The 16356-nt window shown below is 45.7% G+C and overlaps 2 protein-coding genes across 9 annotated transcripts; both read left to right on the forward strand.

The window, feature by feature from the left end:
* Window positions 1-261: 261 nt before the first annotated feature.
* On the forward strand, window positions 262-5751 carry slc66a1 (solute carrier family 66 member 1). Of its 2 annotated transcripts, none has more exons than XM_078085340.1 (8): window positions 262-426; window positions 1891-2087; window positions 2170-2299; window positions 2643-2730; window positions 3017-3171; window positions 3267-3359; window positions 3866-4051; window positions 4900-5751. In XM_078085340.1, exons 2-8 carry the CDS (start codon window positions 1897-1899, stop codon window positions 4984-4986), a joined length of 930 nt encoding a protein of 309 aa, XP_077941466.1. In that variant the 5' UTR covers window positions 262-426; window positions 1891-1896; the 3' UTR covers window positions 4987-5751. The 2 variants fall into 2 exon arrangements, with proteins under 2 accessions (XP_077941466.1, XP_040049574.2); XM_040193640.2 differs by having other exon boundaries at window positions 410-1397.
* Window positions 5752-6612: 861 nt separating this feature from the next.
* nr1h5 (nuclear receptor subfamily 1, group H, member 5) lies at window positions 6613-16009 on the forward strand. 7 transcript variants are annotated; one of them, XM_078085302.1, is made up of 12 exons: window positions 6693-7495; window positions 7595-7678; window positions 9570-9720; window positions 12467-12868; window positions 12979-13119; window positions 13205-13329; window positions 14215-14313; window positions 14397-14493; window positions 14921-15037; window positions 15149-15238; window positions 15340-15453; window positions 15588-16009. In XM_078085302.1, the coding sequence occupies exons 3-12, from the start codon at window positions 9624-9626 to the stop codon at window positions 15788-15790; spliced, it is 1485 nt and encodes a 494-aa protein (XP_077941428.1). In that variant the 5' UTR covers window positions 6693-7495; window positions 7595-7678; window positions 9570-9623; the 3' UTR covers window positions 15791-16009. The 7 variants fall into 7 exon arrangements, with proteins under 7 accessions (XP_040049563.1, XP_040049569.1, XP_077941428.1 ...); XM_078085308.1 differs by having other exon boundaries at window positions 6704-7495; window positions 7592-7678; XM_040193629.2 differs by lacking the exon at window positions 7595-7678 and having other exon boundaries at window positions 6613-6754.
* Window positions 16010-16356: the final 347 nt, after the last annotated feature.

A 16356-nucleotide genomic window follows, 5' to 3' on the forward strand; every position in this document is an offset into this window, starting at 1 on the left:
CTCTGATAAGCAACATACTAGCACAGTGGCAAAAGTACATCCAAATCAATGTGTATACTACATGTGCTACGCCACGGCTAGTGGAAGTGATTTAAACGGTGAACTTTACAGTGTTGTGGTTGATGGCTCTATGCCAAGAAAAAGTCCCCCATTCACATAAAAAAAAAAAATGATCGCAACCTCGGCTAATAAATTACAAGATCCTCTTTCTGTCGTTGCGAGCACATTGACGCCTTAAACCGAACCACAGGTCACTTCACGAGGAGCACGCGATCAGTCAAAACTTCCTTTTCAGCCGCCGTCTTGGAAATATGAAACGCACATGCCGACGTCAGCGGCTGTGACCGATGAGTCTGGCGACCCGTCGCTTCCCCATTTGAAGTGGATCGGCAGTAGCTCTAGAAATCCTCTTTCTTCCAATCACTGGTAGGATGTTTTCTCTTGACAACTGTTTGTCCTTGTTATCTGGTTCAATAGGTGCAAATATTTTTTAAAGTAGCCTTTGTTTTATTTTGATGACTATTAGCCATCTGATCAGCTTAGTATTTAACAGGAAGAGATGACTCACCGATGAAGCCAAAGTTCACTGAGTGGGCCGTTTGCATACAAGCCTGCTTTACTCCGCTTTAACTCAAACCTGGTCATATTATATAATCACCTTGTGTATTGTTTTTTGCAGCAACTCACTAAAATGCAAAGTGGGTTAAAGAATGTAAGAGGCCTTCGGGGCTAATGACTGAATTACCGTGTGGACAGAAATGATGGGATTTGACGAGGCTCGTAGATATGTGATGAGAGGGTGTGAAATGTGTAATCTCTGGGACGTTGAATGATTCGTCTCAGATAAGTATTGATAATAGAAGTGTTCCGCTGGCTTGTTCAACTGCTTTGTCTATGATATATATATCGACCAGAGAGTGTTCTATACTGATGAACTTTAATCAGAATACAGTTCATTAACCTTCTAATCATAACTCAAAGGGGAAAGTAAATTATTACAGACGATCGTTGTGTCAGAATATTCTGATGCAAAAACTGAAAAACCCCATATACTACTTTTATGTATCTTAAAATCAGATTGTGTTAGAATGTACGTTAGCAAATGATGCGGTCTCACATGTCCAAACCTCGTCTAGGGATATTTATCCTAAATTTACGCAACCTGTATTCCTGGAGCCCGATCCCAATTTAACTTTTGTTATAAAGGACGTACTTGTTTGGAGCCGAGAGCCGGTCACGTGCCACTTTCGATGCGCGTGCTGGTGACGTATCGACCCGGCGACCAATCAGCTCGCGGACGCGGCCGTGTTTGTCAGCCAGCTTCCGTGTTGTTGCCACAGTGTCCGGGAGGCTTTCGTTCGGCTAAGGACTCTGTCGACATGGCAGTGGCCCAACAGGCAAGATTCATTTGCTTTACTTATTTACCGTCTAGTTCTTTTCAGCCAATTTAGACGGGACGCCTTCAGGCAAAATCTCACCGTCTCTCAGTCGGTTGTTAATGTTACTAATTTAGCTAACGTTAGCTGAATGGCTAACTTAACCAATTAACAATTGTGTTTAACGTGACTCTGTTTATAGTCTATTTTAGTAACGTTATTTACACGTTTAGAAACGAAGACACCAACACGTCGTTCAGGTGTGTTGTTGTAACCCGCTTGGGACGCGGTGTTGCGTCGCGGCTGGTCGCGTTCTCTCTTGTGTTGTTGTAGCGGATTCAAACCAAAACGCTCGTCACACCTGTGCCAAACGGTCAGAGACGGACTGCGAGTCTCCTGCCGTGTTTGTTTGGCGCTGGCCAGGAAAACACCGCGGCAGCTTTGTCTGTAGGCTGGCGTAGGTTTTCATTTTTATTATACGGATAATTAAATACCCCTTTTTTCAACTCTCCAGCAGTCTATGATGACAGACGGAGTCCTCACGCGTGCGGCCTTTGGCTGGAGCACTCAAGGAAACTTGACGTCCCTTTGCCCGAACGGGTCCGCGTGGGTTTGGGAAGGGCTCGGGGAATGCGCGCAGGACGGGAGGGACATGGCCAGCATCTACCTGGGCCTCCTGTCCATCCTCTGCTTCATGGTGTCTTCACTCCCGTAAGTGGCCCCGCAGTCTCCAGAGCCGGCGCTCCTCCGTCTGCACGTGATGTGTGACCGTGGCGGTCGGTTGTGATTGCAGGCAGTACCACAGGTCGTGCAGGACGGGGAACATGGACCAGGCCATCTCCATCTGGTTTCTGCTGCTGTGGTTGGGAGGCGACACCTGTAATCTGGTGGGATCCTTCTTGGCAAACCAGCTCCCGCTTCAGGTGACTTGTGGTGGTCTTAAGGCCTTCTCAGTGTATCGGGTGTTTCTATGAAGGATTCCTATTTATTGGTTAATTTGGGTTTGTAAAATGTCAAAAGAAATGATCAATTGAAATCACGAAAACAACAACTGCTCGCAACAAATAATTGTTGTTTGTGCTATGTGCATTTGATTATTCAAGTTCTCATTGATTATTTTTCTGTTAATTGACCTGTTTACTTACTTGCTTACTAGTTGTGTTAAGTAACAACACCAATAGATGTTTTTTAATATAATTCAATTATAATGTTGATGATATAATGATGGAAAAAATGTCTACATGTGTCTTTCTTCTTGTCATCCAGACCTATACAGCCATTTATTATGTTTTTGCTGACCTTTTGATGCTGGGCATGTACTTGTACTACAAGATGTGGAACAGGATGTTAGAAAGTGAGTGTTTTTTTCTTTTACTAAATATAACGCATGCACGCTATAAGATTCACGTTTTATTGTTGTCCTGCTGATGTCTAAGACCAGTTTTATCTGTTTATAGGTTAACACTAGTCCAGACAGAGGAAGCTGCTTATTGCTGTACCCTGTTATATCATCACATGCCTCATGTTGCTGTGTCTGTTCCACTACTTTTGAACTCTGACTCAATGTCCTTTTGTCTTGGAATGTGCTGAGATGTCTTTCCTGGTATTGATGCTGAACCCAGGTGTTGTCTCTTCCGCAGACAGGAGGGTTCTGCACGTGGTGGGTGTTGTCTGTGTCCTCGGCTTCACCACGAGCCTCGTCCACCTCCCCGGATTAGGGCCCCTGCCTGAAGTCGTTCCCTCTGAGTTCAGAGGTCGCGCCTTGCTTTCGGTGTCCGATGCTAGTTCCATCAAGGTGAGTCAAATTCCCATGTTTATTGTGAGGGTGGGAACTAATGTAATGCTTTTTGCCGGTCTAATCGTGTTGTGTGTGCCGCTCTGTTTCCTCAGGCTTTTAGCTCCAGGGAAATTATCGGCTTCTCCATCGGCTCAGTGTCGTCAGTTCTCTACCTCTTTTCCAGACTTCCCCAGATGTACACTAATGTGAGTGTGACAAAGTACTATCGGCTGCATGCTGTAGATGGTAGACGTTAGTGGATACAAATACTTATGCTAACACTAATAACAAATGACTAATAATATTTAAATATTACTATCAAATAATAATTTTATTCTTTATATTTTTTGTTTGCACATATTTTCTTATAACGGTAATGGTGATTGAACATTACACAGTACAAGTTCTAAACATAATGTTTCAATATTGGGTTCGGAATCAACAGGTACTCAATACGTAACATTAAAAACATGCACAAGCAAAATATTTCCACATTTAAAATGACCGGTATAGTTAAACATTTAGAAATGTATGTCAAATGATAATTATGGTTGAATCGGCAACAAATAAAAAGTGAAAGAGGCAGAGTCGTTGGAAACACCAGTGAATATGAAGCAGGAGGAGTTTTGGATATCTGCAATCTGCACATATCTCTCTTCTGGACAATACGGTGTGGCTGCGTCTTTGACATCCTCTATTCTTCTGCCCACAGTTCAAGAGGAAGTCGACAGAGGGCGTCTCTTTCTTCCTGTTCGCGTTGGTCATCCTGGGAAACACCACATATGGCCTCAGTGTCCTGCTGAAGAACCCTGATGATGGCCAGGGCGAAAAAAGCTACATAATCCACCACTTGCCCTGGCTCATCGGCAGCCTCGGCACCCTCTCCTTAGACCTCTTTGTATCCTTTGCAAAACAAAGCCGTGGCTGCGCGGCCGCCGGGCTCCATTTATACCACATGCATGCTACATTTTAGGCGGGGCTTAGCTGCAAGACGTGACACTTCATCAGATTGATTTAGGTCTCATGACTGTGAGCGTGTTGTAACACAATATAAAGCATCAAAGGCTCAAGCACAAGCGTTTACTAGCAAAGAAACAGGAGTGTGGAAGCCATTATTGGTACCTCCTGGAGGCCGTGTGCCTCGTTGCGCCACACAAAAGTGTAGGACGTAGTATGAGAACATCTGCGATAAAAAATTTGACCTGATGATCAGTGATTTTAGTTTGTACCAAGATCAAATTAAACATCTGGATCACAGCAATATCTTTCTGACGGATATAATACTTCAGTTAAAGGGTCGCTCGCTCATGCTTAGTTTAGGCAAAGAGCAGAGAGGAAGACTCCAGGAAGTCACTCAGCAAATGTATTATTTTAGATACTGGCCAATTGCTGAGTATAAGGACGCAGCCTCGACACGTACTCCGAGACAAACACGTATGCTGCACAAATAAATATCTGGGATCTTAATGACGGCAAACCTGAGACTTTATTCATTATATTATTATTATTATAATATACATTATATTTATATAGGTTTTATGTAGCCCTGAAGCACAGTTGGGAATACATCCGATGTAAAAGAGTGGTATTCAGTAAATACGGATGACCCCATGTTTTAATTGCATCTCTTAATGGTTAAAAAATATCTTGCCATGTTTGTTTCTAGCTGCATGGAAAAAATATATATATATTTTTTAAAGATACTTTCCCAGGATTTCTTTGGATTTCCTTAACGTTATGGTTCAGATCTCCTTCCAGTTCTTCATTTACCGCGAAGCCAAGTTGGGGGTGGCTGCCGGCCACGGTGAGACGACGCCTCTGATTGGGAGCTAAAGCGAGTGTTTACCGGTGGGACGAGAACAGACGCTTGCCTGCAGTCAAATCCACACTTCCAGAATCCAGATGAAAACAGTTTGGTGCGATTTTATAGTGTAATTTCTTATGCTTTTTTTTGGTTTATCGACAAAAGTACCGTGGAGGATCAAGTCCTCCACTTAGGTACAGCGACAGTGATTTATGGTTCACAATTCTCTTAACGTTGGAGATTTAAAAGGCCGGTTGAAGGTTTCAGGTGTTTGAAATGGATTAAAAAAACTCCTGTCAAACCAAAATCCTCCTTCATTTTAGGTCACAAACTCAAAATGATTTCAGACCTAATAAAGACGCAGAATTCCTCTAGCCGGGCAGAGCGCACAGGGGCTTCTCTCAAAACATTGTGGGGTTTTTAAGTTGCCAAACGCACCTTGTGACCCCCAGTTTCCTCCTGTTGCCATGTAGATTCCCACCGCAAAGCGAGAAAATCATGCGGTTGATTTCAAGTGTAAATTGTATTGAGTCTGTTTCAAATAGATGCTTACACCAAGTGCTTTAATCACATTTTGGGGAATTTAATATTTATTTGTTCATTTGATTTAGCTTTTTATAAATACAGAAGCTTGACCAGTTTGGTTTGCACAGGTAATAAATTACACCACACACATTTAGACATTTTCTTCTTTTTTAATTCTCTGTTTTGCACAACAAAAGTAACTTTTGTACTTTGAGAGAACTTCGGTCAGTGTACTGTAAATATTAAACAATAAAGTCCTTTTCTTTGTTTTTTGAGTCTTGGCTCACTTTTTTTGCGCGGTCATATCATAATAATTTTATTGTTTTTACGAAATGAAGACATTGGGCTCTTGAGAAGAAAAACACCCCGAGGGGCGCTTCCTCCCGTACAGTTATCCCTCTTCACCTCCCACTTCTCTTCAGCCCGGCCGAGGCCTGCGCTTGGCCTTGACCTTTGCCTTCCTTGACCTGAACCTCTGCCGACTGTTTGACCTGCTCCTGGGGGGCCTTGACAGCCGTGTTTGTGGTCATTAGCAGACTCACGCTGGCCCCTCCGATGCACCCTCCTCCCTCGCACGCCTACGCACGCACACACTTTCCCTCGCTGCGTGCGTGCCTGCGTGCGTGCCTGCGTGCGTGCGTGTGTGTGTGTTTTGGGGGTCGGAGGGTTGTGAAACAGTGGCAGAGCGATTGCTCAGCGCGTCGGGGAGTTAGCAGGAAGAACAGTGATAGGAAGCATCCATCCATCACGAGGGATGAACAAGAGGCTGTTTATAAACACTCCATACTGGGAATTTCTTAATGAGGTGATTCCAGTTGCTACAAGTAGGACGGGAACGTGTTCACTCGGGTTGCCAGTTAAAATCCCATGTCCCACCAAAAGGTTTTATAGGATATTTCCAATTGGGCGATATCTTAAATTTACCACGTCAGACCGTCCACACTTAACCTCTAAATACTTCCGTTAGAAAGCTTTATTTTCCATGTCTCCCCAACGACCCCCCATAAAGGTTCTGTAGGAAATGTGTTCCTCTCACTGATGCAAGAGAACATTTACCCAAAGAGAAGGTCTTTGGTCACTTTTCTACATGTCCAGCTAAAACACACATCAAGGGCAGCTCAGTGTTTACTCTGTGATTGTGTGTGTGTGTGTGTGTGTGAGAGAGAGAGCATGGAGGCTGGGCTGAAGTCAACATTACAAAACGTGAGATAGTTGGACGAAGGGAGAGGACGTCGGACACTCGGTGCAGCAGGAAGTCTCCCTTCATCAGCGGTGAGTCCACTAACTGCTTCTAGGTAACACAACCGCAACATCAACGGTTGCCAAGCCAACGCACACCTTTAAGCTTAAAGAGCAGCTTGTTACGATGCCGCGGCGTCAGTTTTTGACAGATTTGTCATCCACACCAGCTGACAAAGGTTCAGGTGACGTTAACGGTGGCCACTTTCTCTACACAACATGTATTTAATTGCAGCGTGCTCAGGCTCAGAAAACATAGCAAATGGGTTCAACGAAATCACTTCCGAGTCGTGAGAACTATTTGACATTCCCGATGTGCTGCATTGATCTCGGGGCTCCACCACTACCGAGTTCAGGAGGTGTCAGGAAAAGCACGTCACTTTATTCTGAGGGGGACTTAACTTCGTTGCCGTGTGTTTTGTTGTGCGTTACGTTTTAAGCGCTGCACTTTGCTCTGATTGCTCTTGTGTTCGCCTCATCGTCCAGGGTGCAGTTAGTTTGTCTGCTGAAAGAAACCTAGTTCAGGGAACACGCCGAAAGTCCCAAGTGAGCTGTCGGTGCATGACATGAACCGCTTTGCTCCCTCCTCTCCCTCTTCTTTCGTGACACTCATCTCCCACGAGGGCGAGCACTCATCGTTAGGCCCGTGTCCAACGATGTGTCCAACAGTGTGACGCCTCCTGAAGATCCACGGCGACATTTGCACGCTCTCGGACACGGTCTCCATCGCTCAGCGTCGCTTCTGGCACCGCTGCCTCCGCCCGGTCCTCAGAGGTCAGAGACAGCTGGAGGAATGTCTGACGCTTGTTTGGTCATGACACTCTGATATTAATGGAGAAAAACACAATCGGACCACCTCTCTTCTTTTAGCAGTGGATGCATCTTTGGTTGTTGGCGTTGGAGTCTGAAAATGATGCCTGAGTGCAGATCAAACCAGTTGGTTGGAATGGGAATAAAGTGAGTTTATGTTACTTCATTCGGATTTGATCTCTTAGCAAAGAAGCATCAATTCATCCACGGATGCATTCATCTTCTATAGAAGAATAACAACTATTCACAGGATTAAGCTGGTAGAAGCTTCCAACGTTCCCAGAGGAAAACTATGGAATTTAGTGATGTACAGACTTTTCTTTTAGCTCAGCTGTGTGGTTGACATTTGTGGGTTTAAGTCAAATATTTCCACTACTAATCGATTGATAGTCGTGAAACAGGGATGAACTGTAAGAATGCTGGTGGTCCGCTGACTTCCCCTCTTTTATCAGATATTAAATGGGCCCGATACAAAATCCCATCACAGCAAATTCCTCAGCTGTTCTTTGTGTTAATAATAAAATGTAAGCATGCTCACGAGCTGTGTTACGTTAAACATTGTACCTGCTGAAGCGATGCACGTTATTCATAGTTAACGTGTTGGCGTACAGGCTTACAATTACAATATGACAATGTAATATCAAAGAAGTTTATTGGATGCTCCTAAAAGGCCTTTGTCAAACCATAACAACACCAATGTTATTTGCACCATGTAAACACAGGCTCACACTGATCCTGTTACTGTGGGCCCACGACATTCATTTGTCTTTTTTCTAAATTGTCTTTTTACCCTCCGCACAATTTATCTCCAAACACTGATCAGTCAGTGTGGACCGCGATCGCACGTGCACAGATTTACCCTTTGGACGCGATCTTCAAAGGAAAGTCACTGTGTGAGCTACACAGCTCGCTCCCGAATTCCTGTGTCTTTTATCACTGGCATCGATCGCGAACTGCTCTGGTGAAGGCTGCGGCTACCGCGAGCACGGCTGACAAACCCCCCCCCCCACTACCCCCCCCCCCCCCCGGTCAGGCCTGGTTCCCATAATGACCCAGTGGAAGGGATTATGTGAGGATGATATGCGGCTGGGAGGACGCCGTTAATCCCCACTAAGCATGCTGCTTGTCAAGCCGCCCCGCTCAGAGAGTTACGGGTGCCGAGGTCACTCCTCTGTCTTGACGCCGGGTGGTTCGGGGTCCCGTCTCTTTTTGCTCCGGCCCGGCATGGTTAACTGCCTGTGGGGGAGGAGGAGGTCCCCGAGCCCCTTAAATCCAACTGCTGTCCAATATTAACTGCAGCACAAACAGAAGAGCGGTAAACAAAAGCAAAGTAAACACGCTCCCAAAGGCTTGGAGGACAAACATGGAGGGAGAGACAGACAAACAGACATTGAGTTTACCAAGCTTCACAGGAAATATTTCACCCCCCCCCCCAAAAAAAAGTTACAACAATTCATTTAAAGATGCTAAATAGTTTTTGTTGACTCATCGTATTAAACTGAAAGTCCTTCTTTGCAGCCCAGCTGTTGCACTCTGGGAGACATCCACTGAGGCCAAACCTCCACACACACACACACACACACACACACACACACACACACACACACACACACGCGCACAAGCACACACACATATTTACACTCAATGAGTGTTTTGTGTCTCTCACTCTGTGGGATAAAGTCTCCGTCTTTCCCTCCTTCCACCCGAACCGGCCTCTTTTTTTCCGATCTGTGAAGTCCCGGCCAGGTCCAGCTGTTTGGACCCCAGTCACATCCCTGTCCATCCTGGGTGTCCCCACTTTCCCTTTCGTCTATCCCCCGGGGACAATTAAGACCTCCTCCAGCACATCATCCACCACGGACCAGCTGCTCTCGTCCTCTCTGTTTTTAAAAATAGGCTGGGACATGAGCCTCTACAGCTAAGAGACCTGTACGCATCCAGGGGATAGAGGAATGTCTCCGCACTTCCCAGATCCTTCATATCTATGTGAATCCTGTGAGTAATTGACTGTGTGCGTGTGTGTTTATGTCTTTGCTAGTGTGTGTGAAGATAAATCCTGTATTACTAGCTGGCGAGGGGATATTCTGTCCAGATGAGAGAGTGGGCTGAGTTGGAGATGAGCTTTTCGGCAGGAGGGTTTCTCTCCACCTCGGACGGTTACTGCTCATCAGAGCAGCTCCAGTATTACGGTGAGTCCACACTGACACTCGTGTCTCCGTTCACGTTCTATTCTCCGCCTCTGACTTTCAGATTCCTTACTGTTGTAGGACATATCAACAACACTTACAGAATAAACAAATGCAATCATTAGAATTAAGAATGTCTCACTTAGACTGTTGAATGTGACACCAATACATTTGAACCAGGAGGTACAGAGATGACTCCGTATTCAGACACAAGAGTCAACGTCTCATGTGATTTCAATATGTCGATTTTATTTTCAAAGCACTTCCAGTGCAATTTGTCAGTGGTAAATTTATTCAAATGCTGCTCTATAGACTTATTGGTACCTGGTTCATTTCTCAACTTTGTTTGTAAAATATATTATATAATATTATAATACATTTATAGTATTTAACATAATACATACATATATTATGTTAAATACTATCCATGTATATGCTGTATATACAACTAATGGCTTGACAGAATTGTATAATTATACATATAAATATCAAATAAATGCATTTCCTTCTTGTTTGACAATATAAATATGAGTATCAGAAAAGAAAGCATATTTATTTGCAATATGTGTGGACTTGACAACAACATGTGAGGAAGCTCTGGAGGACATCAGTCTGATTATTAAACCTAGTTTATGTGCCCTTATTTTATATTGTAACATAATATAATACGATATAAGAAACGTAAAACGATGTTAGAGTCAGATGCCTTTGACATTTGTTCTCCTATCGTTCTGTATCTAAATCCCATTTGCACATTTTAATAACACCCAATATCCATCACTGTCCCAGGCTGCTTTTAAAGGGGCCTTTTACTCAGTGGGTTAATATATAATAGATTTAACGCAGTAAAGACTACCTGAGCAGAGAATTAAGCCAGTCTTCCTCTCTGTGCCGACCGCTGCACGTGATTCTCTCATTGCGCCGGACCGGCCAGCTAACCGACGCCCGTCCGCGCGGCGCTCACACGTCGGTTACCTCTGACCGCGCCGTCCCGTTATAATAATTTACCCGTCATCAAACCCTCTTCCTGTGACATCACACTTCAAGCCGCGTTAAACCCTGTAAGCGCTCAGATTGCCCTTTGCCCTGTTGGTGCTGTTAGCATGTTAGCTGCTAGCCGTTGATTTACCGCCTCTGAGAACTCGCTGATGGGGGCAGACAACAAAAGTTCTTGAGGAGTTTCAGCCGGCTCATTGCGTTCACAGCACGCGGGGAGGCTGCGCGTGCGTTGGAGGATCTATTTATACTGACATGTATCATCAACAACCCCCCCCCACCCGTTGTCTCCCCTCCTGCCCTCTGAGACAGGGGTCGGGGAGCAGCTATGGGGGGTAGATTGCTGGTGTTGTTTGGCTCCCCGGTGCGTGGGATGGAAGGGAGGCTGAAGAGTGTTTAGACAGCGTTCAAATGGTTTACAAACAGTGCGATCCACGGCGCTGTCACATGCAGAGACAGCGAGGACCCCCCCCCCCCCGAAACCATCGCCGCCACACTGAAGTGAAGACAGGAAACATCTGGAGAGAGAACGAAAGAGGACGCAGGGATGAAGCGAGGACGGGTTAATGATTCAGTGATGATTCTGATGACCTGGAAGGCCGCTTCTTTGGTTCTTCTTCTTTGGTTCTTCTTCTTTGGTTCTTTGTTTTCCCGTTGAAGGCTTAAAGACGCACATTTAAAAGCAGATACGTTTCAATTGACTTCAGCCTCCCGTCGTCATGTTTCAGCCTTTACATTTCCCTTCCCAGCAGTCCCGAGACCCCCGATAGTTGGGTGGGCTCTGCGTTCAATCAGCACATAAAAATCCCACGGCCGTCCCAGTCGTGCCGGCCCAGCTGTTCTTTCGGTTTGCACATGTTTTCTCAAAGGACGGCGGGACTCGCAGAACACAAGCTGCTCGTACGCTTCAGTCCGTCACAACACACCGAACGGACTGAGTGAGGCTTCCAGAAAAGGGGATTCAAAAATCCTTGATGGCACTGGGAGCTCTCAGCTGCATCCTGTTTCAGCGAAGCAATAAGGCCTCAATCTCAGCTTCTCGTTGCATCTCCCAAGAACCACGGCAGCGTTCACACGAGTCACAGGAAACCGCATTCCTGTGACTTTGCAACAACGTAATCGTAGTTTACTAGTAGCAATAGTGTTTTCTGTTCTCGCTATTGCACTTGTTCAAACCATTGTCTTACGTATTTGTTGTTCAGGTGTGTGTGTAATGCCATAAATACAGGTTTCTTATGCTGTAAACATTACATCCCAAATAAGATCAAAACAAACTGAAAACCGGGGCGCTTGTGTGCATGTAAACACATTCATTCTTAAAGGGTGCATTTGGTATTATTTATAGCAGATGTCACTTACGAGGAGCAAATGGGCTATTTCCTATTTTTACCTGTGGATTGATACACTCCTGGGGTTTAGTATTTCGGGGGGGCAGGTTGGTCCAGTGACCATGTTTGACACATAACGTACTGGCTGGTATGTTCTTCCACCAGTTGTGCATTGTAGACACAACCTGAAGGAATGTCCATCGTGCAAATGGAAGGCAGAACCAGTGCGGATCCAAGAAGTAAAACGGTCACGTGTCGCGTCTAAATGACTCGATGCTCCGGCTCTAATGGAAAAGAATTATGTCACAGCTCCAAACACAACAGTACCAAAGAAAAATAGAAGCAAAACTGCAGATGATCTTGCATTCATTTTTAAACGTACACCTCTGACCCCTAAAACAATACTTCCCCTTTTTCTATTTCAGACATGCTGGCTGACCCTCTGGCGTACCCCCTACAGGACCCCGACCTTCAGCTGCTCCCCTGCAGCCAGCAGCAGTACCCCCCCGCCAACCTGCCCTTCTCCCTCTATGGCTCTCCACCCTCCTCCACCCCCTCTCCGTCCTCCTCCTCCTCCTCCTCTTCGCAGCCCTGCCACCCTCCGTACCACTACAGCCCCCATTGCATGGAGGCCCCCTGTGATCCCGGCCTCCAGGCCCACTGCGGCGTCCAGGCCCAGGGGCTCGGGATGGTGGGACTGCCCCTGGTGCGGAGGACTCGGGTGATGTCGGGAGGGAAGAACAGGGGTCAGGAGGAGCTGTGTGTGGTGTGTGGAGACAAAGCGTCAGGGTACCACTACAACGCTCTCACCTGCGAGGGATGCAAAGGTTTTTCTCACCCTTCAAATGCTTTTCTCCACGCGGGCACATTTCACAGGCTGACCTGGAGAGGTTTTTATGCTCACCTGGGCTTTCTTTCCCCGCTTCTCTTCCCGCAGGTTTCTTCAGGCGTAGTGTGACCAAGAAGGCCGTGTACCACTGCAAGAGCGGCGGCAGCTGTGAGATGGACATGTACATGAGGAGGAAGTGCCAAGACTGCCGGCTGAGGAAGTGCCGCGCTGTGGGAATGCTGGCTGAGTGTAAGCGGCGTCTGCTGTGACTCAACTTAAGTATCGACGGGCGTCATCGGTACCCGTTTGACCTGAGATGCATGTTTCTCCTCAGGCCTTCTGACAGAAGTGCAGTGCCAGTCCAAACGACTGAGGAAAGTCGGTCAAGTCAGAGGACATAAGGAAGAGGAGAACGCGTACAACAAGAGAGTCAGCTCCACCAGCAGGCTGCCGGGGCAGGTAACAGAAACAATTGCGTTACATTTGAAGAAGCACATCTGGGCAGCTGTGCCTCTGCCACGCGGTGGTGGGATCAATGGGTCAGTGAGCTGAAGTGAGAAGGTGAACATGGAGACGTGATTCCTGTTTGGCGTCGGCGCGTTAACGTCGTCATTGTCAGCACGAATTATCCAAGATCCCAAGTTCAGCCTCATGGAGTTAGAAGTCGGGTTGCTGTGGTTGTTTAGTTAATTCCATGGTTGGTTACAAAGTTAGTAATATTGACGATTACAGTTGGGGATTTTATTCTTGCCATAATTGGTAGTGTATTGTGTTTGGGGACAGAAAGGCTAAATGTGAATGCTTGTTTCAGGTTAATCGGGAAAGTGAAAACACTCATTTTTGCCATTAAAGCAGCGCTGCTCATTCATTGAAACATTTCACCCAGTGGCCTGATATACTTTTAAAAGTCCTAATAAATGCCAGTCGATGTGGTTTCATAAAAAGGTCCTAGAATTGTCTTCTGTTACACTAAAAATGTCATGATGTACTGTAGCACGACAGAAAAATGTCGTGAAATGCTCATTAAAGGACGTCGTAAAATAAGTCATAGTTTAGTATGTTATGAAACATAAAACTTCAGAATGGATTATGTCACATAAAGAAGTTGTTTTATAGTATATCAGAAAAATGTCCTAATATGGTCTCTCAGTAAATCGTCACACAGAAATGTCCAAGTACAGACACCCATAGATTCTATCATAAAATATTAGCCCGACAAATGTTATTTAAAGAAGTCAGGGGGAAAAAAAGAATAAAGAACAACTAAAAATGTACTTTCCATCTCATAGTTGGAACACGTGTGAAACGATATTTGAATTTGTTGTTAACCTCCGTCTCTCTCAGGCTCCGTCTGCCAGTTTGACCCGAGAGCAGAAGCAGGTGGTGGACCGGATGGTGGAGGCGCATCGGCAGTACAAAGCGCAGGACAGCAGCCCCTGCAGGGTAAGTCGTGGGCTGCAGACATCGGCCTGTTCGCGGTCGCGCTTTCACGCCGCCCTCATGGTCCCTCGTGTACGTGTGCTCAGTTGCTCGAGTGGTCGTGTGCAGAAGAGGCGGGGAGCTTTTCTGATGTCGCGACGCCACAACTGCATCGACTGCTGCAGTTTGCCAGAACAGTGCCAGGTAAGCGTGACGGGACTGTGTGACCTTCACAACATGTGATTTGTAATGAAGAGATACGTGTTTTTTAAATAACAAGCAAAAGCAAATGAGATCAAATAAAGGGGATTCAAACAGTTTATCCCCCATTCATATTAATACCGCTTACAAATGACAAAGACACACTTGTTGGCACGCTTTGCCTTGTGGGATTTTAAAGTTGGTTTATACTGATGGCATGATGATGATTCAGAAATAAATAAAATCTACAAGGTGAATAATGGAGTAACGTACAGAACCACAATATCGTATTATTGTGTCTAGCAAGTGATGATCCCGAGGGAGTGAAAACATGTGAATACCAAATAGAGCTTCATCAAATGATGTGACATAATCCAGCTGTCACTCAAAGAACATCATAAAAACATTCATAACGCCGTCCCCCTCACAGGTTTTGACCTCCTGGATTTCTCCGACCAGAGCTCCCTGTTGTCGGTCTCTTGGCTGGAGGTCATGTTCCTGCTCTCAGCACAGCAGTTCTCCCTCAACCCCACCAGCCCCAGTCCAGGTGAATAACCCCCCCTCCTCCCCCACCTTCCCCTCCTTCCCCACACACACGTTTATAGCATTCTGCTTCAGTTTCAGTTCAGTAAATAATTCCTTGGTTTTCTTATATCAGCTCTGCAGATTTTTAGCATGTCGACAAACAACTGGCTGAGAAATGCAGAGTCAAAGGAAAACATCCACAGCAGGATGCCGGTCAACTCAGGTGGATCCGACTCTCCCCACTTGACCTCTGTCAAAGAGGTTACGTGTCATAGACTAGATATTTCTAAAAATGAACCATTTCCTGTTTGCTGTTGTGAACAGGAGGCAGTGAGGATCTCTTCGGGCCGGTGCTCAACTTCTTCCACAGCATGGCGACGCTGCTGGTGACGGAGGCCGAATACGCTCTGCTCACTGCAACCGCTCTGCTGTGCTCAGGTCAGACCAGCAATAAGGCGCAAATAAGAAAGCAGCTGTCGATTGAAGACAAATGCTCTGTTCTGCTGTACAGCTACATGTGGACACAACCAAACGGACCCCGGTTCTGTGTGTGTGTGTCCACCGTTCCACAGACCGCGCGTCCCTGCAGGCCGCCAGCTGCGTTGAGAAAATGCAAGAACTGATCCTGGACCTGCTGTCCAGGGTGTGCGGGGCCCAGGCCGGAGCCGCCCGCGGGGGGCCGCAGCGGTTCGGTCGCCTGCTGGGCAGACTGACGGAGCTACGGACCCTCCGTCACAACTACCTCCTCCTGACGAGACGGCAGCCGGGACACTGACAGGGAGGACGCAGCTTCATGTTTGGTTAGAGGGACTAGACGATCCGGGGGTTCATCCGATGAGTTTTTAGCTCATGATGGGACTGAAATGTGTTTATTTGGACCAAATATACGTTATCGGTCACTTTTTTTTTATAACCGTTGTAAAGAGCTTAACATTTACAATAAGCATTACTTTTCACAATGCTGAATATTGTTGAAATAAAAAATAAAACCGTATGTGTGCTCCTTTTCTGACTAAAATCACTAACCACACTTGAGCTGATGGTTCTTGATGTAAACCATCTAATTATTTTCCAAATGCTGTAATAAGAATTGAGAATACCTTTTGATTAAAAAAAATCTTTCCCAAAAGGTTAACAGAGAAACTAGTTCTCCACATGTGAAAATGCTATTGAGAACCATTATTACAGTAAATACAGAGGTAGTACAAACAGGTATAGTTTCTCATTGGATAAACTTGGAGCACTTGAATATTCATAAGGGAATGATGGCAGTTTGGTCAAAACCGAAACTTATTTTAAATGTCAGCTGGAGAGTTTTAAAATATCACTCCATTTGTTTTG

Source organism: Gasterosteus aculeatus, chromosome 2 (assembly GCF_964276395.1).
Source record: "Gasterosteus aculeatus chromosome 2, fGasAcu3.hap1.1, whole genome shotgun sequence".
NCBI classification, from domain to species: domain Eukaryota; kingdom Metazoa; phylum Chordata; class Actinopteri; order Perciformes; family Gasterosteidae; genus Gasterosteus; species Gasterosteus aculeatus.

Bases quoted from the DNA above. Each gene is read 5' to 3' on its own strand.
- slc66a1 (XM_040193640.2), top strand. From the start codon at position 1,251: ATGCGCGTGCTGGTGACGTATCGACCCGGCGACCAATCAGCTCGCGGA. The intron at 2,088-2,169 runs GTAAGTGGCCCC...TTGTGATTGCAG, and splicing joins TTCATGGTGTCTTCACTCCC to GCAGTACCACAGGTCGTGCA. The intron at 2,300-2,642 runs GTGACTTGTGGT...CTTGTCATCCAG, and splicing joins CAAACCAGCTCCCGCTTCAG to ACCTATACAGCCATTTATTA.
- nr1h5 (XM_040193629.2), top strand. From the start codon at position 9,624: ATGAGAGAGTGGGCTGAGTTGGAGATGAGCTTTTCGGCAGGAGGGTTT. The intron at 12,869-12,978 runs GTTTTTCTCACC...CTCTTCCCGCAG, and splicing joins CACCTGCGAGGGATGCAAAG to GTTTCTTCAGGCGTAGTGTG. The intron at 14,494-14,920 runs GTAAGCGTGACG...TCCCCCTCACAG, and splicing joins GTTTGCCAGAACAGTGCCAG to GTTTTGACCTCCTGGATTTC.